Below are 26,672 nucleotides of genomic sequence, written 5' to 3' on the forward strand. Positions count from 1 at the left end.
AGCTCCTAATCTCATTTACAATCCAGAAGATAATGATAAACCTGGACATGGTTTTGTTGTGATGGATTATAACTTAAAAAATAAAGCTTTTAAACTTTATGATCCTAATATAAGTAAAGAATATTGTGCATTAGTTAAAGACTTGCCTTTTTCAACTACTGAAAGAGCTGATTCAAATAAAGGAGAGCTATGGATCACGGTTGATCAACTTAAAAGAAGAACCGTATCCATATTTTCTTTGTGTTCAAAAAGCATGTATAAATCAATTTTTCAAACTACCAAAATGTTAAAAAAAAATAAAGTTGATAAAAGCAACTTTGTAGTTCGATATACCTGTAAGGTTGACATAAAAGTAACATCGACAATGATTATAAACTTCTATCTATTTTACATTAAAGCTAAGGAAGCAAAATTAGAAATATTTACTGATACCACAAATAAGCAAAGAGTTATGTTTAACAATGAACTACATGGATCAATAAATTACAGTCAAATACCTAATAAGGTGAAACCATGATTTAACTTTTTCCAAAGGTTCAAGCTAGATCCAAATAAATATACTTTTCGGTTTGAGTTTGTATTAGCAAAAACAAAAACTGAAAATGTTGAATTTTGGCTGAAAATAGGTTCTACTTCAGAAACTACTATTGAAGAAATTATGACAAAAGACAAAACAGAAGATGCAGAAACTGCGATACAATGTTTTAAAAGATTAATTCTTGAGCATTGGAACACATTTTTGCTTGTCGTACTAGTAATTGCATAATTTTTTGTTTGAAAATGACAAAAACAATAACACTAATTGTTTGTGCATTTTTTAACATGTTCATGTTTTTATGTTAATCGCTTAAAATTTTACTGCATAAAACAAAAAATTATGTCTTCTTTTAAAAAAAAAGTGTGTTAAGTTTTATTTATTTTAACCAGGGTCAGGTACCTGTATTTTAAAAAAAGGTTGTAGCAATAAACAATTATTAAAAGTAATAGAAAGGTTAGACTACTACAACTGTATTAGTGAAAGCTTAGATGTAATATTAAAAGCAACAGTATAAAAATGTTAATTTGCTTATAAAAACTTTTAAAACTTAAAAATTAACACAAATTCACTAAACGAAAGCATTTGATATAAGTATTTTTATTTAGATCAGGGTTTGCAAAAACCTTTACAACAACTTTCTTTTAGTCAACATAAAAAAAATAAATGCCTAGATTTCATAAATATCGTTCTTTATACTATTTAATTAACCTTTTTTCTTTTCGCTTCTTTCAACCTAATGGCCCTTTGTGAACAAAATCGATCCCAAAGAGCGATATTTCTCCTAAATTCTGACTTGGATTTTCAAGCTAAAAGTGAATTAAAATATTAATAAGTTTTGTGAGTTTATTTTAGTTAAATTAATTATGTTTAAACAGCTTATTTTAGCTCTAAGTCGGAATTTGGGAGAATTTAAAATAAATATATATTTTAGGATAGAAAAAAAATGTTTTTCATCATTTATACATTTTAACTCTCTTACACTTAAATAAAAGATCAAATTAAAATTTGACAAAAGTTTACAGAACCAAATAATTTATTTTCATTAGCCGTCGGACAAGCTCACCGAGAGTTGTGATCATAACTTCATGTTAAGGTTATGCAAAAATAATATTTTATACTTTTATCTTAAAAAGAAATGCTTATAATTTTCCTATTTTATGCTTCTTTTTTACAGCACTGTAGTTTTTCAAAGTAATAAAGTAGTTTATTAAAACTATTTTTTATACTCTTAAATGCTGTAAATCAATACGTACTTAAATTCTTAAAACTTGAAACTAGATACAGTTTTAAATACATAAAAATTTATTAAAATAGATTTAAGTAATTGATTAAACCGGTTTTTATCAAAAAAAGATTTTCTGCTTCAAAATTTATTAGTTTTGCTTCTTCTCTACAAATTTATATAAAACACGTACTTTTTTTCAATTTAAGTAAAACATTTATGGTATTGATTTAAATACACCATTTAGAAAGTCTTTATAAATTTGAACTTATTTAAAGTAGCACAATTCTTATATGTAAGTGTTTCATGAATATTCAAAAGGGTTGGCATTATTTATAAAAAACGGGGCAAATTTACTATTTAGTGAATAAATTTTGCAGAATAAAAAATACTACAGGTTGCCGTTATAGTTCAAAATTTACTCTTAAAATTCTTATCGCTAACGGGGTGTTCTACTTATACAATATTATGGGCCTGGTTTATAACGCAACGTGCGCTTTAACTTGTATAAAAGATGTCCTCAAGCTAACGCTTAAAGTATATTTTATAAACAGACTAATATGACTTACTTACTATTTACTAAAGGTTTGATAAATAAGTTACTTATACTAATGAACGTAATTATTCTGTGATAATAAGTACATGCTCCTCGTACATGCTTGGTCCCTTCATCTGTTTTCCACCTCGGCCACCGTACGTGTTCCTGATGGTACAAAAGATCTCTGCCTCTCCTTCGCTGACTCTTTTATGACTTTCGATTCTCGAGCCGTTTTCGTGCGAAAGTACAAATAGAGTATAATTAACTACTAGAATTAAATTAACCACAATTTAAAATATAAACAAGTTTCTTTTAAGTATTTTCAAGTACTTTCATGTATGTTTTTAAGAAACTTCGAACTATAAAAAATACTAATTACATGCATTTCAAAAGTTTAAATTTGTTTTTGTAAAATAAATAGCTGATGAACTTTGTGCTTATTTTTAAAAATTTAATGTTCTAGGAAAGTTAAAAAACAAAGTTGTTTAGTAGAGTTTAAATGCTTAATAAGATTTTTAAAAGCTCGAATGACCTTATTGAAAAATCTATTTTTATAAGTATGCTGAAATGTATAACAACAAAAAACTTAATAATAAAGTTTGTTGCAAGCGATTATAAAGGTTATTATAACACAACTGTAAATATTATAGTTTAAAGTTTTGAACATAAAATTGTTGCTAAAAAACAGATTGAAATTAAGTTTAACAAGTTAAGGCAAACTTTTTTAAGTATTAGTAAGAGCTCGACATAAAAGTATGAGGTAAACTCGTACAAGTTTTTTTTTTATAAGGACGAACGAAAAACAGCAATATTTTTACATGCAGTTTAAAAAGTTTATTATCGGTTATAGTTCAATTTAAAACGATTGTTTGAAAAATAAACAATTAAACTTTACAATTGCTAACTTTTATAGACATTTAAAACTCTTTATGTTATAAGAAAGTTTCATTATTAGAAACCTTTAACTTTATTTTAAGTTTTAGTGAATATTTCTCTTTTAATAAAATGTGTTAAATAAATAAAAGATAACTAAATTATTTGACGAGACGGCGGAACAATTTATTAACGAGACTAATTTTTGTTTGAACTTGCTCGTACAAGATTTAAAATTATTTTTGAAAAATCGCGTTAACAATAAATTGCGATAATGTCTTACACAAAAATGATATTTTAATTCTAAGACATGTCGATCGGCTTTTCAAAACCTGTTTAACATAAAAACTCAACACAATAAAACAAGATAACATTAGCCAAAAACAACTCAAATCTCTCACAAACTCGAATTACTTAGTTGCTTTTCTGAGTAGAAAACTTGATTTTTTATTGACTTTAAAGACCTGATGACTATTTTAAATAAAAGTACATTAATAACTATCTATAGGTGATAATTTTTTGTTTTATGCTTGAATTTCTTTTAACAACAATTATAGCAGTTTTCTAATTGTTAATTTAGCTTATAATACTGTTTACTGAAAGAAGTTATAGTGTTTATTGAACTGATACTACTGTTTGCTGAAAGTAGTTAAAGTGTTTATTGAACTGATACTACTGTTTGCTGGAAATAGGTATAGTGTTTATTGAAATGATACTACTGTTTGCTGAAAATAGTTAAAGTGTTTATTGAACTGATACTACTGTTTGCTGAAAGTAAGTGTAGTGTTTATTGAACTGATACTACTGTTTGCTGAAAGTAGGTATAGTGTTTATTGAACTGATACTACTGTTTGCTGAAAGTAGGTGTAGTGTTTATTGAACTGATACTACTGTTTGGTGAAAGTAGGTATAGTGTTTATTGAACTGATATTACTGTTTGCTGAAAGTAGGTGTAGTGTTTATTGAACTGATACTACAGTTTGCTGAAAGTAGGTGTAGTCTTTATTGAATTGATACTACTGTTTGCTGAAAGTAGATATAGTGTTTATTGAACTGATACTACTGTTTGCTGAAAGTAGGTGTAGTGTTTATTGAACTGATACTACTGTTTGCTGAAAATAGGTATAGTGTTTATTAAACTGATACTACTGTTTGCTGAAAGTAGGTGTAGTGTTTATTGAACTGATACTACTGTTTGGTGAAAGTAGGTATAGTGTTTATTGAACTGATACTACTGTTTGCTGAAAGTAGGTATAGTGTTTATTGAACTGATACTACTGTTTGGTGAAAGTAGGTATAGTGTTTATTGAACTGATACTACTGTTTGCTGAAAGTAGGTGTAGTGTTTATTGAACTGATACTACTGTTTGCTGAAAGTAGGTGTAGTGTTTATTGAACTGATACTACAGTTTGCTGAAAGTAGGTGTAGTGTTTATTGAATTGATACTACTATTTGCTGAAAGTAGGTATAGTGTTTATTGAACTGATACTACTGTTTGCTGAAAGTAGGTGTAGTGTTTATTGAACTGATACTACTGTTTGCTGAAAGTAGGTATAGTGTTTATTGAACTGATACTACAGTTTGCTGAAAATAGGTGTAGTATTTATTGAACTGATACTACTGTTTGCTGAAAGTAGGTATAGTGTTTATTGAACTGATACTACTGTTTGCTGAAAGTAAGTGTAGTGTTTATTGAACTGATACTACTGTTTGATAAAAGTAGGTAGAGTTTTTATTGAACTGATACTACTGTTTGCTGAAAGTAGGTGTAGTGTTTATTAAACTGATACTACAGTTTGCTGAAAGTAGGTGTAGTGTTTATTGAACTGATACTACAGTTTGCTGAAAGTAGGTGTAGTGTTTATTGAACTGATACTACTGTTTGCTGAAAGTAGTTAAAGTGTTTATTGAATTGATACTACTGTTTGCTGAAAATAGGTATAGTGTTTATTGAAATGGTACTACTGTTTGCTGAAAATAGTTAAAGTGTTTATTGAAATGATACTACTGTTTGCTGAAAGTAAGTGTAGTGTTTATTGAACTGATACTACTGTTTGCTGAAAGTAGGTATAGTGTTTATTTAACTGATACTACTGTTTGCTGAAAGTAGGTATAGTGTTTATTGAACTGATACTACTGTTTGCTGAAAGTAGGTGTAGTGTTTTTTGAATTTATACTACTGGTTTGCTGTAAGTAGGCATAGTATTTATTGAACTGATACTACTGTTTGCTGAAAGTAGGTATAGTGTTTATTAAACTGATTGTACTGTTTGCTGAAAATAGGTATAGTGTTTATTGAACTGATACTACTGTTTGCTGAAAGTAAGTATAGTGTTTATTGAAATGATACTACTGTTTGCAGAAAGTAGGTGTAGTGTTAATTGAACTGATACTAATGTTTGCTGAAAGTAGGTGTAGTGTTTATTGAACGGATACTACTGTTTGCTGAAAATAGGTATAGTGTTTATTGAACTGATACTAATGGTTTGCTGTAAGTAGGTATAGTGTTTATTGAACTGATACTACTGTTTGCTGAAAGTAGGTGTAGTGTTTATTGAACGGATACTACTATTTGCTGAAAATAGGTATAGTGTTTATTGAACTGATACTACTGTTTGCTGAAAATAGGTATAGTGTTTATTGAACTGATACTACTGTTTGCTAAAAATAAGTGTAGTTATTATTAAACTGATACTACTGTTTGCTGAAAGTAGTTAAAGTGTTTATTGAACTGATACTACTGTTTGCTGAAAGTAGGTGTAGTGTTAATTGAACTGATACTACTGTTTGCTGAAAGTAGTTAAAGTGTTTATTGAACTGATACTACTGTTTGCTGAAAGTAGGTGTTGTGTTTATTGAACTGATATTACTGTTTGCTGAAAGTAGGTATAGTGTTTATTGAACTGATACTACTGTTTGCTGAAAGTAGGTGTAGTGTTTATTGAACTGATACTACCGTTTGCTGAAAGTAGGTGTAGTGTTTATTGAACTGATACTACAGTTTGCTGAAAGTAGGTATATTGTTTATTGAACTGATACTACTGTTTGCTGAAAGTAGGTATAGTAGTTATTAAATGGATACTACTGTTTGCTGAAGGTAAGTATAGTATTTATTGAACTGATACTACTGTTTGCTGAAAGTAGGTATAGTGTTTATTGAACTGATACTACTGTTTGCTGTAAGTAAGTATAGTGTTTATTGAACTGATACTACTGTTTGCTGAAAGTAGGTGTAGTGTTTATTGAACTGATACTACCGTTTGCTGAAAGTAGGTATAGTGTTTATTGAACTGATACTACTGTTTGCTGAAAGTATATTGTTTATTGAACTGATATTTCTGTTTGCTGAAAGAAGTTATAGTAGTTATTAAATGGATACTACTGTTTGCTGAAGGTAGGTATAGTATTTATTGAACTGATACTACTGTTTGCTGAAAATAGGTATAGTGTTTATTGAACTGATACTAATGGTTTGCTGTAAGTAGGTATAGTGTTTATTGAACTGATACTACTGTTTGCTGAAAGTAGGTGTAGTGTTTATTGAACGGATACTACTATTTGCTGAAAATAGGTATAGTGTTTATTGAACTGATACTACTGTTTGCTGAAAATAGGTATAGTGTTTATTGAACTGATACTACTGTTTGCTAAAAATAAGTGTAGTTATTATTAAACTGATACTACTGTTTGCTGAAAGTAGTTAAAGTGTTTATTGAACTGATACTACTGTTTGCTGAAAGTAGGTGTAGTGTTAATTGAACTGATACTACTGTTTGCTGAAAGTAGTTAAAGTGTTTATTGAACTGATACTACTGTTTGCTGAAAGTAGGTGTTGTGTTTATTGAACTGATATTACTGTTTGCTGAAAGTAGGTATAGTGTTTATTGAACTGATACTACTGTTTGCTGAAAGTAGGTGTAGTGTTTATTGAACTGATACTACCGTTTGCTGAAAGTAGGTGTAGTGTTTATTGAACTGATACTACAGTTTGCTGAAAGTAGGTATATTGTTTATTGAACTGATACTACTGTTTGCTGAAAGTAGGTATAGTAGTTATTAAATGGATACTACTGTTTGCTGAAGGTAAGTATAGTATTTATTGAACTGATACTACTGTTTGCTGAAAGTAGGTATAGTGTTTATTGAACTGATACTACTGTTTGCTGAAAGTAAGTATAGTGTTTATTGAACTGATACTACTGTTTGCTGAAAGTAGGTGTAGTGTTTATTGAACTGATACTACCGTTTGCTGAAAGTAGGTATAGTGTTTATTGAACTGATACTACTGTTTGCTGAAAGTATATTGTTTATTGAACTGATATTTCTGTTTGCTGAAAGAAGTTATAGTAGTTATTAAATGGATACTACTGTTTGCTGAAGGTAGGTATAGTATTTATTGAACTGATACTACTGTTTGCTGAAAGTAGGTATAGTGTTTATTGAAATGATACTACTGTTTGCTGAAAGTAAGTATAGTGTTTATTGAACTGATACTACTGTTTACTGAAAGTAGGTATAGTGTTTATTGAACTGATACTACTGTTTGCTAAAAGTAAGTGTAGTGTTTATTGAACTGATACTACTGTTTGCTGAAAGGCGGTATAGTGTTTATTGAAGGGATACTAATGTTTTCTGAAAGTAAGTGTAGTGTATTTTGATTTGATACTACTGTTTGCTGAAAGTAGGTGTAGTGTTTATTGAAGTGATACTACTGTTTGCCGAAAGTAAGTGTAGTGTTTATTAAACTGATACTACTTTTTGCTGAAAATAGGTATAGTGTTTATACTAAACTAATTTCGGGTTACCATAACCTAGAAAATTTTCTTGAAGGTATTCGTGTTCAATTCCAGCTATAACTAACTGGCTGTCCGAGTCATCATATCGCTAATGGGGTCTTCTACTTACACAATGTTATGGGCCTAGATTATAACGCAACGTGCACTTTAACTTGTATAAGAGATGTTCCAAAGCTAACGCTTAAAGTATATTTGATAATTAGACCAATATGACTTACTTACTATTTACTAAAGACGATAAATAAGTTACTTATATTAACGAACGTAATTCGAGTCTGTGATAATTACTGTTTTTACAATGAAGTTGTAAGACAAAAAGGAGATAAAAATATCATACAGCATAAAGGCAATGAATCAAAGTATCAATTCTTTTAAAAGACTAAAATACATGAATTAAAGAAGCTAAAAACTAAGTGTTTGTTTAAACTAAACTCATGAAGTGTTCTGAAAGCGAACTAAATTCGACAACAAGATTGAAACCATTCAAAACTAAGCGCAGCGAAAAGCCGCCATGACTTAAAGTTGCTGCTATGCAGCCAAAACTAAAAGCTAGTATTAATCGTAATTCTACTTTAAATACAAGATAGCTCTCTCGAAAAGGAGAAAATGCCAATAGCATTACTTGTTAGAGAATCCTTAAAATCAAAACTGATGTTAAATGACAGTTAAGTTTCTAATTTGTAAGTGTACATTGAAATTAAAAGAACACTTGTAAATTTTTGTAACAGTTTTAATTAAGTTTAAGTTGTAAACATTTATTCTAGTTACAGAATATATTTGAGTCTAACATTTCTCCTTGTTTCTGTTGATTCTGTAGAATATAAATATTTGTACCTTATCTAAAAGTGATCGACCGGATCCAGACGGTATTACTGACTTTAACTTGTAAATAGTATACTCTAGGCTAGCAGTCTACAGGCAGTTGGTTCTCACAGACAAAATTTCAGATTTTAAAGTTTTTCATGTCGTAATATGTATTAATAGTTTTAAAACTACCATTAAATACGCTTAGGACAAAACTTAAGTTTTTTTGTCTTGTAAAACTTTTTTAAGATACAAAATAAAAGACCCTTTATTTAGTTCATCATTATAAGCAGGTCACATTTACATTTTTGTGGGGCGCATATTTTCTTTCACGGGTGAAATTATAGTCAGACAACGAAAAAAAATGTGCTTATTTACTGCTCGAAGCGATCTATAAAAAAAAACTAACGTTTATAAACTGCTAGTTTTCTCTATACCCAAACTATGACAACTAAGAAACATCTATATGCAATTAAATTTAATACGCATATAGTCTTAAATAAGTTATAAATGGTTCATAAGCAATATATTAGAAGAAACAGGTTAAACTATATTTATTGGTATATTAACAAGGTTGTCAACGAAAAACGGAAAAACTATAAATTAAACTAAAATTAGTTTTATGATAGTTAAAAAAAACATATGTATTATAATAAAACATCATTCTAAGACTATCTCTAAAAATGTTAATCAATAGGCATTTGTTATTCAACGATTTTAAGTTTTTACTTATAGACTTACAATTCTTTGTGTTATATCTAGTTTACTGGCGAGAAAACAATACAAAAGTTTTATTTCTATTTAAATATATTATTAAAGTTTTTGATTGTAAAAAAAAGAAAAATATCATTTTAATATTTACTCTAACCTATACGAAAACAGACTAAAAAATAACATTTGTTAATTTAATATTATTTAAGTTTTTGGATACTTAAAATGCAGTTTTTGGTAGATATACTGATTGCCATAGAGTTTATATTTCAAGATAGTTGATTTGTTGAAACGAGGTTTGGTTAATGCTTAAAAGTTATCTCTTCTTGACTAAACAACGAAATTATAGTTACTTTTTGCTTATTATTTAACACTGTTTTGTTTTAACTTAAAATAATAGCTTAGATATTGGGTTATTGGCCATTCAGATTAAAAATATACTATACAGTAGAAAAACGATTAAGTACTCAACCGTGTAAGATACTTATGAAATCATTTAATTAAATTGATAAAAACTGCAAGGTTTATCCAAATGTAACATGTATACTTTTTAGAAGTATCATTAAAAGTTTATTAAGCTAATATTTTTTATGATAATAATATATTCTTGATGTTATTTAAAAATGAAAGGTAATTTTTTTTAAACTGTCAGGTAAACTTTTTATTTAGTGTACACTTTCATTTTAGCTTTACAAAAGTTAAATATCCTTACTGTAAAGTTGAATATTGTTTAGTACAAGCTAACTTATTGAGTACAACAAGTTCACAACTTTTGAGGTCACATTACACAATACAAAACTTTGGATTTGCTAAATTCAAATTTAACTATTTGTAGTTATTATTGATTACTGAGATCATTACAAAAAAACTTGGACCTATTTACCATTTAATTTAATTGAAATAAGTACTGACGATGTGTTTGACCGAAACTTAGTTTACTAGTTAAAGTCGTCTTAAAAGAGTAAACTATAAATATTTTCTAGCTAAGATTGTATTTTAAAAGATACTTTCTACATAATTAAGAGAATTTTAACAATTTTTAGATCAGTGCAGTCGCATGTCAAGCTTTGTAACCTTTAATACAATTAAAAATTACATATTCAATATATAAACTGTTTTATATTATACAGTAAATTTCATTAAATACTAAGACCTTCATAAAAGAACTGTTTATTATTGAGTTAAGATTATAAATATATATTTTAAAGAAATTGACAGGAAAAAGTTAACAAAATAGTTTTTTCATCTTTTATTTTTGTCTACAAACACTTATGGTCACAGAAAAATTAGTTTGATATTTGTACTATGATTTCCAAGAAGTTTTCAGCTTGAAATTCCACTAAACTCTTTTTTTTTAACCAGAATTTAATACTATTTCAAAAACTTTTTAAAAATAACAAATGTTCCAAATCTAAACAAAATATAAAAGTCTTTATAGTTTAAGAAAACCTGATATTTTACCTTATTAATGTTATACAATTATCACAAATAGTAATTTGTAAATACTAATGGTAATTTTACATATATATTTTTATCTACAACATAATGAGTTGTTATGCAAACACGCGATGAAATGTCAGAAACTCAAAGTTAATACTCTTTAAGACTTATTTTAAAAATAATTTTATCCATACTTCAAGTAACCTATTGTTAGAAAATCATTATTATACGAGTCTGTAATTTACATTATGTGAAAAAGCTTTGATTAAGTTTTATTATAAATATAGTAGACGGGGTTGGAAAAAAAAATTATCATATTAATTACTCAGAGTAAGAAAATTTCTTCTCTTAAGCTAATGTATTATTTATATACCGTTTTGCCTATAACTACAACAAAATTTCAACAAAATATTAAAAAAATGTTCTACTAGATTTAAAAACTTAGACTTCAGACGTATGGATGTATTAATAAAAAAATAACTTAGTTTTTTTATAAAAAATGCAAGAGATTAATAAATTGGTTTACAAAACATTTTGAACACTTAAAAAACAAATGCAATCCCATAACAAGATTTGTCTACAATCTAAGTGAAGATAAAAAGCAATTATTTTTAATTCAGCTTAAGTGTTAAATATTTAAAACCTTAAACAAACTATTAAAAAAACTTTTGCCTCGAAATAAAATTAACACTACTTCAAACTTTAAAATAAACCAAATCTGTAGGAACTCTCTTTAAAGTTGAACTATACGTTAAATCAAAAAGAAAAAATCAAACTAAAAATCACTAGCTAACCTATTGTTTTAGAAAAAAAACATTCTCAGATAAACTTTGTACCTTAAAAAAGTCATTTGGTAGTTATGTTCGTAGTTTACTATCTTGGTAAGCTATAAGCATAATACTATGTGCATTACAATTCGGTACGAAAAAGTTTCTCTTCAGGCATCTTTTTAAACTGTTATGTAATGTAACATATCCGTTTTTTTTTTTAATTTAAAAATTTTACTTTTGAAAGTCATATTCTAAAAATATATGTAGACTCATAGCTAATCAAGTTAATATACTGTGTTGTTATTTTCAAATTTCAAGTGCTTTATCTATAAACACATTAAATAATGGATTATAGACTGACACAGCACAATAAGTTTACATCAAATGTGACTCATGGTCATAAAGAGTGAATCGAGAATCAAAAAAATATGTATTTTATTTTGAAAAATAGTTTTTTTTAAAGGATAACTAGATGTTTTGGTAATTTTATATATTCTGTCCGTATACGAAAATTACCAGAATGCCTATATGCCAGAAATAAAGAGATATAAGAGTTTACTATAGTTTGATTTTCTTAAATGTCATGCTTGACTAAATGTGTGGCGATTTTCTTATTGAAATTTGGCAACTAAGCCTTACATTATCAAACATAGATAGTTTTAATAAAAGTATTTAGTGCAATAAATAATAAACACTACACATAATACTTGTTAAAGTTTAATTCACTTACTAAAGTGTAAAACTTTACTTAAAGCAATAAGGTTTTTTTTACTCTACATAGCAACAACTATAAATTTGACAACTTTACTACAGATCTAATAAGCTTGGTTGTTATGATCGTATAGCCAAAACTACTCGAGCTTTATGTTTTTAGTTGAAATAAGAAAAAAAAAAACAGTTTAGAATGCAGACTTTTTTATACAATTCTGACAACACTGGTAGTGACTTAAGCATTTTTCAATGAAATGATGAGTATAATTTTAAGAAATTTAAAACAAACTGATTTATGTTACGTTTTACATTTACAGCAGTAGGTAAAATAATATTTAACAAATTAGAAATTGTAGTAATATAAAACATAGGTATATCTTATTTGTAGTTTTTTTAAATTCAAAACAATATGATTTAACAAAGTTATCTTGGTTATAATAAAGCTATTTGTAAAATATACAAATTAAAAAAATTACTTTACATTTGACTTTTTCAAAACTATTTTGTTTCCAAAGAAGTGTTTTTTGGAAAATATTTTAGTTATAAAAAAGAAATTCCCTGGTTTTACAGTTTCCATGAGTAATAAAACCAAAATTGTTATAAAACTATTATTAAACTATTTTATCTTATAACATTATGAATTTTGCATATAATTTTTAGCTACAACTGCAGAAAGAAAAGTAAACCTGAAAAAATTAAAGTGAATTTAATCTATTTTTTAAGTATTATTTTTAATTTATCATAAAAATCTAAAAAAAATGAAGACTTATGTGTTCAAGTTATTTCTAATGTTTTTTATTAGTTTGTAAGATTTATAAACTAGGACAATGAGAATAAAGACTTTAGGTTATAATTTTAATTTTCAGTATCAACTTTATAAAATCATAGTATATTTCTACTTGTCTAAATTAAAAAACTATTCTGAAATAAAAATTTTTACTAATAAATAAATAATAAAAAACCTAATTTCTTTTTTCTACATAGACTTTATTGATTTATAATTGTTTATACAGATTTGTTTAAAAAAAATTAAGATCTTAAACATTTAATTGATCATTTTAAGATTTTTAACAAGTTGTAATGGAACATCATTTTTACTGCTGTTCCATCTAATTAAATATCAAAAGCTATAAAACAATTCAGCTAGAAAGCAAGTTGACCTGAAGAAAGTTTACATTTTAAAATATAGCTATATAAACCCATCTAAGTGTGATTAAAGTGATATTCTAGTTAAGACCTTCAAGATTGAGTTCCAGAACTAAACTTAATTGTTATCATAGCTTTTTATTGTAAAGTTGTATTTCAAATAATGTTTATCACTTATAATTGATTTTTGATTTGAATTCCAAGTAGTTAGTTCTTAATTTAATTTTACATTGTTATAGTATATTTATGTCAGATGTTTGTAAAAGTTTTGACCACATTTAAGCTATTTTCTAAAGTATAACATTATTTTTTTTTTAGTGTTTGTTATGTTCTTTGATACAACAAAGTAAAAGCACTTTAGTCACTATACAATTAATTATTATCAAAATACTAGTTCTATAAGTATTATAGTATACCTTTCAGTATCATTCAGTTTTAAGTTTTTTTAAAATTCCATTATGTTTTTTAATGTGGTTGTACACTACACTGTAATCAAAACTGTTTCCTCAAGGTAAAAATTTATTAGTCTTTTATGTAACAGTTAACAAGGACCAAGACAAAATTTTACCCAAAAAATATTAGTTGTACTATATAACTATAAAGTTTTCTTTCTAAAACAGAATTCATCAAATTTTAATCTCATATCCCTATATACCTGAAATTTTAATTTCATAGTCCTGTTTATTTCACACTTTTAGCTAAAAAAGTTGTTTCCATTATAATGTTGATGTAATTATTTTGCCCAGTTTTTAAAGGTTTTTGTTGATAAAAATTTTTGAAAAATATTAAGAACTTAAACAATATTAATATTATAAAATTTGAGAGCTTGAAAACAATTTTAATTTTCTTATTACTGACAATTTAAATGTTTCATTTTTTAAACTAGTTTATATTTTTGTATGTTTTTAAAATATTTTTTTTCTGTTTTATTTTTAAAATACTAGGAAATTTGCACTGTTTGACAATAAAAATTACTTTTCCACATCATTCTCCTAGCAAAAAGTAAGAAGGAGATTTAAAATAGATTTTCTTTTTGTGCAATTAAAAAGGAAAGGGTAGAGTGATATTCTTTTTGAAAATGTCAGAAAGAACTATTGTAATGGAATGCCATTTTTACTGCTGTTCCTTTAGTTGAATATCAAATTTTATAAAATCAGTCAACCAGATCAATCATATCTTAAGAAAGTTTACATTTTCAAAATATAGCTATTTAAACCTGTCACAGTGTGTTGAAGTAATATTCTAGTATAGACTTTTGAGGTTGAGTTTCAGAACTGTATTTATTTTTAATTTTATATTTATTGGCAAGTTGTTTTTAAATCAACGTAAATCATTTATGATTTATTTTTTGATTTGAGATCCATGTAGTTTATTATTAATTTAGTTTCACATTGATACAGACAATTCCTAGTAAATTTAATTCTTTTGCAACAGTTTTGTCCACATTTAAAGAACTTATAAAGTGTGATTTTCTTTACCTTAAAGTGTTAAATATGCTATTTAATATAAAGTTCCAATTCCAAAAGTCCTACCTAGTTTGTATAAGTAGTATAGAATACTTTTACATGTCATTTAGTTCTAAACTTTATATTGATATTCAGTGTGATTGTGCTATACACTATAAACTCACAAAATTTAACGATAGTGCAAAACTTGCCGTGGTTTGTACACAAAAGATTTAGGTAAGTTATGGTCATTTTTAGTTAATAACCCAGTGAAGTTTATTAAATCCTACAAATACATATTAAAATTCTAAATAAATTTTTTGTGAATGTTGGTTTTATGTGTTTACAAAGCTACTTAATTTTAATTAAGTTGTTTTTATAAGTCTTTTTAAATCAAGTTAACTAACAAACTTTTTTATAATGAAATATTAAATTTCTCACAGAATTATATATTTTTAAAAATGGCAAATACTTCCCAAGAAGACGAGTTTAAACTTCTTGAAAAACACGAAAATTGTGGGATTGAGTTTATAAGCACGACAAAAGTTAATGAAAGTTGTCTACTTAGTAAGGAACGAGTCTCATTAAGCGACTTTAAGCAAGGTGAAATAGGAAATTGCGCGTTGATAGCTGTACTAGCTGCTATCTCACAACGACCAGAGTTTTTATCTGAAATTTCTCCAAGGATTGAACATACAAATGAAGGTATTAAAGTTCATTTCAATATGTTTTATAAAGGAGAGCCAATAACTGTTACGATTGATGACAAACTTCCTTTCATGAAACCTAATTTTTTTGAACGTTTGTTCTTTGGTATTAGACCGTCTTTAGTTTATGCAAGATCTGCAAATGATGATAATTTCTTTTTAGCTTCTTTGTTAGAAAAAGCTGTGGTCAAACTAGGTTGCAATAACAAATACATTGAAAGTGTAGGTATACTTGAAGATTTTGTATTTTCATTATTTAGTGATTGTATGATAAGCAGCTACTTTAGGAGTCAAACAGATTGCAAGCACAATGTAATAGATTGTGTAAAACGTGAAGTTGATAATAAAAGTTCAGTCGTTTTGGGTATAAACCCTGATCTCACATACAACCCAGAAGATATTAATAAATTTGGACATGCTTATGTCGTGATGGACTATAACTTAGAACACAAAGCTATTAAGCTTTATGATCCTAAGAAATATCCTTATTATTTTTGTGCCTTTGATACAAAATTGCCTCTTTCAATAACTGAAAGAGCTGATCGAAAGAAAGGGGAACTATGGATCACTTTAGATCAACTTAAAAAAAGAAAAGTAACCATCTATTCTTTGTGTGCAAAAAATATGAACAAATCAGTTTTCAAAATTAGTTCAAATTTAAAACGGATTAGTTATGACAGGCAGTTATCTAAAGTTAAGTATGCTTGCAAAGTTGATATCAAACAAGAGTCTACATTTATGATAAATACTTTTTTATATACTCACGAAGCCAAAAATTTTGCACTAAGTGTATATAATGCTGATAACGAAGTACAAAATATTAAATATAACGATGAAAAACCTATACTATATCTCTACAAATCAAATCAAGTGAAAAGCTTTTGTTTTCAGAGGTTTAAACTACAACCAAACCAATACGTTTTTAACTTTGAAATTCAACTCAAACCAATTAATACTAAATTTTTTGATCTGTTGACGAAAATAAGTTCTGTATCGGAGTGTTCTTTTAAAGAAATGTAGAAGAAAGCAAAGAGTGATGGCAGTACGGGGAAACATTATACTTGCAACTATAAATAAACTTTTCTTCAGCTATACAATTTGAAAGAATTTTTCTTACTAGTGTTCGCATCCCATCTTGCTAAGGAATAATAAATATTAAAATAACAGTAAAATTTCGTGGTTTAATTTTATAATATGTTGGCGTTAAAAGAGTAATCAATATCAAAGATAAGATATAAGAATTATATTATCGATTTAATAATTAATTAAAAAAACAACTATAACTGAATATAAAAACATCAATTATAAGTTTTGTAGTGGTTATCATAGGGTCAATGATGCTAACTTAAACAATATTATAAGTTTAATAACCATTGACTATTTGAAAAAAAATAGAATTTAAAATTTTTAAGTGTTTGTTGAATATATTTATACTGAAAAAGTTTCGTTTTTACATTAGAAAACTAATAAATAGTAACTTTAAATATTTCTTTTCGCAAATAATATCAATGTAGGTTAAATAAGTATACAGTTTATTTTTGTTCATAAAAACTGTTTATTTAAGTTTGAAAAATATTAACTAACAAAGTTTTATATTTCTATAAACCTGAGCATATCGACATCATGTTAGAGAAGAATACAAAATAGCGCTCTAGGTTAAATTTTACAAATCGGTTTAAACTCTACATAACATATCAGTCAAAGAATTTCTTTTAGATCGACTTTCGAAATAAAAGACTTAACTTAGAGCTAAATTATTAAGTTTTACTTAGCAATTTACGTAGTTATATTATACATTTTTTGCAGAATTCTTTTTCTGTCAAACTTTTGTTTTCATAAAATAAATCGATAGTTTTCTAATAAAAATTCATTATTAAAGTAATATTACAATCTTTACTAACAAGCACAACTTAAAAATTATTAATAGTTTGTTGGTGTAGAATACTTTAGTAAAACTTCAAGATTTTCAACTAATTGATTTTAAAAAATACTTTATCAAAGTATTTAATATATACAGTATACTCCTTCGTTTTAACGAGTGATTATTTATTATAAAGTGTATTAAAACTTAAAAGTTTTTTTTTGTTTTTTGATATTTATACTAACTATATTACACAAACTACTACCCACGGGATACATCCAATTAAAAAGTTGTTGTCTAGACTTGTATTTTGAATATAAAATTACAGTATCAAAAGTGTTTAATCCTTTTTGATAATAAGTATATTAAAATATCCTCACGCAGTAGTACTACATAGTAGTATTTAGTAGATGTTTAATTTATTAAAGTTTTGCTTTTGTAGAATTATTATCAACTGTGTAGTAAATCTATGCAAAGTTATATGACCTTCAAATATAAAACACAGTTGTAAAAAACATGTTATTTTCTTCTTTGACATTAAATTTTTCTAAAACTTTTTTTTTTGTTATAAGAAAAATGTTTTTGTTAAAAATAAGCTTTTTGGATTAATGCGTCAAAATTAAACATAATAGCTTTAAAAAGAAACTTATTTTGAAGTATAATTCGATGTATAATAAAAATCCATAGCGCAATGGTCTAATTAGTGCTTAGTCTCGTTAGATATAAAGTTTAGTGCACCCTAGATAGTAAAGCACCGACAATTCTCAGCAGTACTGTTGTTATAGTTTAATTAATGATTACAAAACGATTTCTTTAAGACCAAAAATTAACAGAAAAATATAATTTACCTTTTTACAATTTGAAAATAAATACTATGTAACCGTCATCAATTACGATGTTGTTAGGTTGGTTTAGCTGCTCTTAAATAAGATAACAAGAAACGGTTATTTAAAGTATTACAGACGTTCAGATGGAACGCAGGCTTAATTTGATATACTAGTACTTACCATGAAAAGAATAATATAAAAACTAGTTATTAGTGCACGTGATTTTATATACAACATTAATAAACACATCGTGAAATAAGTGAAAGAAAAGAAATTAAAACCAATGACTTCTGATAAGAGCCCAGTAGGCAGTTATACTAACTACTAAACATTTTGTTGAAATGTACAGAAAGTAGACTGGACGATCAAGTATTCTATCCACATTCCATCAATAAAACCCTTCTCGATTGTTCATCATACGATTCGCAATCCTATCGTCAACATGTAGTTTTGTGCGTTCTCTCCCCCGGTAGTAATACGCCGACTCGGTTCTCTCCCGTCACTAATCCGCCGACTCGCGTCTGCAAGCTAAGTTTTAAACTTTTTCTCTCAAATTTACTTCACGCTTCTTTTTCTCATTTTCTATTCTCAATACTAGTTGTTAGTCACTGAAAACATTGAAATTCTTTAACTTTAACTCTTCTGAAATAAAACGAAACATAAAATGTAATGATTGGTTCGTTACATTTTCTGTTGCTTAATTTTTTTTTTCTTTTTTTCTTGTTTTTTATAATATTTTTCTAAATCTAGTCTCTTACCTTACCTCTCTATTTTGTCTTCATTTTAAGATTTTTTTTTTAATTCCATTTCTGTCTAGTATCAGTTTCTATCAACATTTTTATGGCTTAAGATCGTTATATCAACATTACCTTTTAATGTATCAACAATCATTTACGTCTATCATTTAGTACCAGTACCCACAAACTCCTTCCGAAACCATTGGTAGAATAAAAAAAAGAAAAAAGATAAAAAAACAAGTAAATAGAAAAAAATTAGTGAGTAATGGATTAAAAACACGGCAAAAAATTACAAACCATAACAAAACATTTTCTAAAGTAAAACTAATTAATTGATTCAGTAATTCATAATTTGTAAGAATTAAGTTTGGTGTTACAAAAACTATAAACATAGACAATCATTGTTTAAAATACATATTACAATTAATTTTTTTATTTGCCTGTTTGCAGAGCAGGAGTTATGTAAGTAAAAGTGTATGTAGAATTAAAAATCTTATTTTAAGCTAATTAAATCTTAAAAAAAAACTGATGTTTATGTTACTTTGAAAATTGAATGTTATTTAAAGTTAAGTAATTAAAAAAATTACCTAAAAAAACTTATAACAAAACCTAAATATTGTTTTTTTTTCATTTTTTTGATGCAATAAACTCAATGTAAGTTTTTTTTTTTTTTTTGTGAATTCCCCGTCAACTTCTTCGTCTCCACCCATCATCTTCCATGTCAACTTATTCGTCTCCACACATCTTCCATGTCAACTTATTCGTCTCCACACATCTTCCATATCAACTTATTCGTCTCCACACATCTTCCATGTCAACTTATTCGTCTCCACACATCTTCCATATCAACTTATTCGTCTCCACACATCTTCAATATCAACTTATTCGTCTCCACACATCTTCCATATCAACTTATTCGTCTCCACACATCTTCAATATCAACTTTTTCGTCTCCACACATCTTCCATGTCAACTTATTCGTCTCCACACATCTTCCATATCAACTTATTCGTCTCCACACATCTTCCATGTCAACTTATTCGTCTCCACACATCTTCCATATCAACTTATTCGTCTCCACACATCTTCCATGTCAACTTATTCGTCTCCACACATCTTCCATGTCAACTTATTCGTCTCCACACATCTTCCATGTCAACTTTTACGTCTCCACACATCTTCCATGTCAACTTATTCGTCTCCACACATCTTCCATATCAACTTATTCGTCTCCACACATCTTCCATATCAACTTATTCGTCTCCACACATCATCTTCCATGTCAACTTATTCGTCTCCACACATCTTCCATATCAACTTATTCGTCTCCACACATCTTCCATGTCAACTTATTCGTCTCCACACATCTTCCATGTCAACTTTTACGTCTCCACACATCTTCCATGTCAACTTATTCGTCTCCACACATCTTCCATATCAACTTATTCGTCTCCACACATCTTCCATATCAACTTATTCGTCTCCACACATCATCTTCCATGTCAACTTATTCGTCTCCACACATCTTCCATATCAACTTATTCGTCTCCACACATCTTCCATGTCAACTTATTCGTCTCCACACATCTTCCATATCAACTTCTTCGTTTTATTTGATTTATTTTGATTTTCAGTTAATTTAGTTTGTTGCTTGTGCCGTTTTCTTCGTGATTCTTGAACTTAAATATCTTTAAGCACTCATATTTTTAAAATATCTTTATTAGAACTTGTTTTGACATATAACAATGATAATGAATTATTCTTAGTATATATATATAAAAAGGGTTATTTCATTTCTATCAAATAAAATACTATTAAGAATTTTAAAAATAAGATTGAACTTTAGCAGACAGCAGGCTATATCATTAAAACTTAAGTTTAAATTTCTATATACAAGCTGTGTTTCTTAAAAAGTTACTTTTTCTGTGTTAGTACTTAGACATAAGTAGTTCGACTATCTTTCAGTTAATATTACTGGAGCTGTTTACCCTTCGAATTATATCAACCTTTTAAAAAGTTTTATCTCATATAAAATAATAAATATTTCTGAGTTCAGCCAACGAAGTTCGTATAAAATATTGATAAATTGAGAAGTTTCTTTGTGTAGTATCACGGGAATAGAATTGCGCCCTCCAGACGTTTTTTTTTAAACTGTAATAGAATAGCTCTCATCCCTGGTCGTTTACTAACTTTTAGTTTCTTATTTGTTGAAAGTTTTTATTTATTAAATGTTTTTTGACAACAAGTCTGCTGCTGATTAGTGCCTGATATTGAAATAATAGTACCAAAAAGTATATGGTATTACCTGATTTTATTTGAAAAACTGTACACACAATTGCTTGTTATAAATCGTTAAGTTTGTATTTGAAAATAAGAGTTTTTAAAGTAAGGAATTCAAAATAATCTAGTTTCTAAAATTTATTGCTACTAAATTAATTGACAAACCACTACCTTTTAAAACACTTCTGTATGTTTTATTAACTAATAATTACTTATTTTTATGAGCCTTAGCACTTGAATTTAAAATATTTTTTTAAATAATTAAAGTTATACAAGACTGAATGTAAATTACAATCTTAAACTATTTATAATTCATTAGTTGAATATTTGCAATGTTTTAGAATAAGTTCACTTATAAATTGATATAGTAACAAAGAAATAGAGTAAGTCGGATGTTAATTTACTGTTATAATATATCATATATAACTTAACAATGTTATCACTTGACAACTTTAAAACACTTGATTTGTGGTTATTCTACTCGCTTAAAGTGAAACTATTTTTATATTATTTTTATGATATACAATGCATTAAGATTAATATAATTAAATAAATATTGAAACTTTTTATTTTTTATAGTTTTATTATATTTACTTACAAAATACATTTTTTAATTTAGAAAGTGTGTTTTTTTGTTGTCGTAAGTTATTTTTTGTAATATACAACATTTTTAAAGACAAAAGCAGTTAATGCTTTAATTTAAACTATAAAAAATTTAAGGAAACTTTACATACTTATAAATTCTAAAGGAAAACTTCAAACGTAATTGTAATTGAACTTGACATTGACTTTAATAACATAGGTTTAAGATTCATTTTTGCCATTTTACGAGCAGTAAGAGAAACTGAAAATTCACTGTTAACATGCCATGCGAAGTTGCTTACGAGTTAAGTAGTTAAACAAGTAATTTAAAAAGGACCAGAACTTTGCGCTTTTTTAAAAACTAAATTTCTATATTATAAAACCAAATAATATCAACAATATATATACAAGTAAAAAGTATAAAGATAAATTAATATTAAAACTTCAACAGACAGACTATACATATAGCAACTATAAATCATAATATACTTCTAAGCATGACATAATGAGAATAAACTTAATAAGTAATTTGTAGTTTAAGACAACGAAAGTCCTATATCGATGCTCAAACCCATAAAATGCCTTATATCTAATATCAACATTACTGTTACCTCAACAAATCACCACCGCTTGTGAAGCTATAATCAAAAGTTTATATACCTATTTTTTATACACTTTTTAAGCAAACATTAGTGGAATTTTTTAGGCATTAAGTAAGATTGTTAAAAAATAAATAAAGCTACTCATACTTTATATTTTTTTTATAATTCATTTTAATAAACTAAAACAATAAGTTATTAAAGCAAAATATTTATTATATTATTTAGATAATTTAATGAAAATAATTAAATGATAACAGTTTTTTTTTTAATCTATGTTCACAGAAATATGTTTGATAGTTATTGTATCATTATAGCAATCAATAGTTAAATATTAAATGTATTAATTAACTTTTTACTGAATTATCATTATAACTTTATCAATAGATATAAACCACTATAAGTATTTAAAATAATTTTAAACCTACAGAGAAAACTAATTATTAAACTACAAGTTTGCCGTACAATGTACGTAATATATCAATTGAATTTAATTAAGTGTTATTTTTTTTCATGCTATGTTACAAGAGAACAATAAGACAATTAATTAATAAAATAAAGTGTTTTGGTAAGAAAAACTTCATAGTATTTTTAGGTTCTGTTTTGTTATCGATTTATAGTCAAAGGCCATACTAAATAAATTAAAGCCAGATGTTATAGAATTTAACAATTGTTATTTACTCCTAACGTTTTAGATTTTACTGATAAAAAAAAATAAAATCCAACTGAAATTTAAATTGATAAGAAAGTTTATCTTTTACGACAGTAACTATAAAAAATTATCAGATGCTTGTAAAACGAAATAGCAAGTTTTATTTTGTTATTGTTTGAAAAATTTATTTTTGACAATTTTTTTATGTGTAAATTTTCAAATACTGTCAACCAGTACTCCTACTTGTTTATGATTAAAGTACAATTTTACTGCTAAAATTTTATCTTAACAAATTCGATTTTTTATACGACGGGAATTTTATCAGTAACAGGTGCAGTTAAAGTAATTTAAACTCCTTCCGTTGTTCACAAACTTTAAAATAAAACAAGTTGTTAAAAAAAAAAATTAAAAGTTAGGCTATAAGATTGTATCGTTATAATTTAAAGTTTGAAAATAAACATTCTTAAAGTTATTAAGTATTGTGTAGTTTATTATACATAAGTTGTAGTTAGAATATACTTAAACATTCTACACTTCTTATATTATTAATGAAAACCACACTAACAAAAACAATAGCAACATAATAATACACATGACATAGTTAATTAGTTTGTAAATGTAAACAATAAAACTTTTTTTTATTTTTCTATTATATAATATTTGCAATTTTTATGGTTTTTTGTCATATCTTTTAATTTTATGTACTTTTTATATTATTTTTTTATTTTACCAACTAAACATATGAAATAAAATAACTTAAAAATTAGTGTGTGGTAGTTACAAAAATAATCCTTTAACTGTTTCGATATTTTGAATAAAAATAGTTTTAACAAAACTTTAAGTGTAAATGCAAATTAATCCATATTAATAGTTTCCGAATTAAATAGGTAAAATTTGTAACCTAAACCGCAAACACTTGAGCAAATTTAATTTGCACTTAAGTCAATTCTAAAAGTTACTAAACTACACATTATGTCAATTCTAATTAAAAAGTTATTTTGTACATATTATAACCTGACACGTTTAATTATTATTATGTTAAATACTTCTCGTTTAAAATTATTGTTTTATAGTTATGATGTCAAAATCAAAAATCTAATTCAAGTGATTGAAGTTTTAATGTTGAAACCAACAATTATTAGGTGAATTCATTACTGTTAGAACTAATCGAAAAATAAGATTTGTTTCGAACGAAGGTTTACTTTAAGTGTCTTAAGAATTTGTTTTGAAAATGTTTTGTCTATTTTTAAAATCAATATATTTAATTTTTAATCAACTTAAATAAAATAAAATCATACAAATTTTAAATTTCTAATTCATAAGTTAACATCTTAAGCTATTATAGTATAAAATATTTAAATATGTAAAAAATTGAATATTTTTTATTTATGTAAATATACTAACAAGTAGTGATGCTTGAAAAATAAAAAAATCTGTAATTAATGGCCAAAAAATGTAGTTAATGTGTATATAATGTTGAAATAGTAACTAACAGTTAGATTGATGTACATCAGAATGAGCTGAATTATTCAAAGAACATCTCTTTATAGTGGAAGATATTTTGTCAAACCTCAAAAAAATCCCAGTCACAATCTCTTCGTCCACGAATCAGTTGGTTTCCTGGGTTCCCATGTCCAGTCCCTGGCCGGGTCGGTTGTCTCCTCTGAGCGGTTCCGCTGTTCATCTTTTATGTTCTAGGTTGTCAGTTTTTGCGTAATTTGATTCTCATTTGCTTGTGGTTCGATAGTTATTTGTCTTCGTGGGCGCATTCGACTGTTAATGTTAAAGGTGATAGGTTTGTAGGCCGTTGTGAAGTTGCACCATGTAACCGTCATCAATTACGTTAATGTTAGGTTGGTTTAGTTGCTCTTAAATAAGATAACAAGAAACGGTTATTTAAAGTATTATAGAAGTTCAGATGAAACGCAAGCTTAATTTGATATACTAGTACTTGCCATGAAAAGAATAATATAAAAACTAGTTATTAGTGCACGTGATTTTATATACAACATTAATAAACACATCGTGAAATAAGTGAAAGAAAAGAAATTAAAACCAATGACTTCTGATAAGAGCCCAGTAGGCACATATACTAACTACTAAACATTTTGTTGAAATGTACAGAAAGTAGACTGGACGATCAAGTATTCTATCCACATTCCATCAATAAAACCCTTCTCGATTGTTCATCATACGATTCGCAATCCTATCGTCAACATGTAATTTTGTGCGTTCTCTCCCCCGGTAGTAATACGCCGACTCGGTTCTCTCCCGTCACTAATCCGCCGACTCGCGTCTGCAAGCTAAGTTTTAAACTTTTTCTCTCAAATTTACTTCACGCTTCTTTTTATCATTTTCTATTCTCAATACTAGTTGTTAGTCACTGAAAACATTGAAATTCTTTAACTTTAACTCTTCTGAAATAAAACGAAACATAAAATGTAATGATTGGTTCGTTACAGTCTAATTAGTGCTTAGTCTCGTTAGATATAAAGTTTAGTGCACCCTAGATAGTAAAGCACCGACAATTCTCAGCAGTAGTGTTTTTATAGTTTAATTAATGATTTCAAAACGATTTCTTTAAGACCAAAAATTAACAGAAAAATATAATTTACCTTTTTACAATTTGAAAATAAATACTATGTACGTTTGTTTTACATCAACATTCTGTAATCAGTGATTGTATGACTATCTGCTGTGCTTGGCTTAAATCTTATTCAAAACAAAGTGTTATAAATTTTAAAAAGCATGAATTTGATAATGAAAGCTCTGTGGTTTTGATTACAAGTCCTGATATCAATTACAAGTCAGGAGACATATTTGAACTTGGACATGCTTATGTTGTGATGGATTGTATTTAACAGCACACAGCTATCAAGCTTTATAATCCAATTTTTTTTATGTACGATGACTTTTTCTTTGAGTTAGAACTTACCTCTTTCCTATACTGAAAGCACTAATCCAAATAAAGGGTAACTATGGATTACTATAGATCAACTTTGAAACAGAAAGGTGTTTATAAATTAAATTTATTGTGTTCAAAAAACATGTACATATCTATTTTTCAAGTTAATAAAACTTTAAAACCAAATAATACCGACAAACATTACTCTAAAATTAAATATGCATGTAAAGTTGATATGAAGCAAGCGTCGATGTTTGTAATAAATTTGTAAGTCGAATTGTAATTATTTGCTGCAATTTGACTTAGAAAAGTTTGTTTTGTAGAAGACTATGATATTAACATCACACATGTCTTATGGTACCATTCTTTCCTTGAAGACTAAATGTAATGTAAAACTTAATTATTAAGTAGGACTTCCTTTGAAAGAGCAGGGTCACAAGTATGCCGTTAGGTCCTGATACTTTGCAAGGCATCCCTGATTTTCAATGCTGTTTAATAATAACCTACTAAACTTAACTTAATTCCAA

General features: G+C 26.8%; 1 protein-coding gene across 1 annotated transcript in view; it reads right to left on the bottom strand.

Annotated features, from left to right (window-relative positions):
- LOC145836258 (uncharacterized) overlaps window positions 1-24,924 on the bottom strand; it is a 36,989-nt gene extending 12,065 nt beyond the window's left edge. The window contains exon 1 of the mRNA XM_082944077.1: window positions 24,811-24,924. Within this exon, the coding sequence (XP_082800203.1) occupies window positions 24,811-24,924 (114 nt within the window). The remainder of the gene's footprint in view (window positions 1-24,810) is intronic.
- Between the last annotated feature and the right edge of the window lie 1,748 nt (window positions 24,925-26,672).

This window comes from Thalia democratica, chromosome 5 (genome assembly GCF_965202585.1).
Source record: "Thalia democratica chromosome 5, ktThaDemo2.hap1.1, whole genome shotgun sequence".
Lineage (NCBI taxonomy): Eukaryota > Metazoa > Chordata > Thaliacea > Salpida > Salpidae > Thalia > Thalia democratica.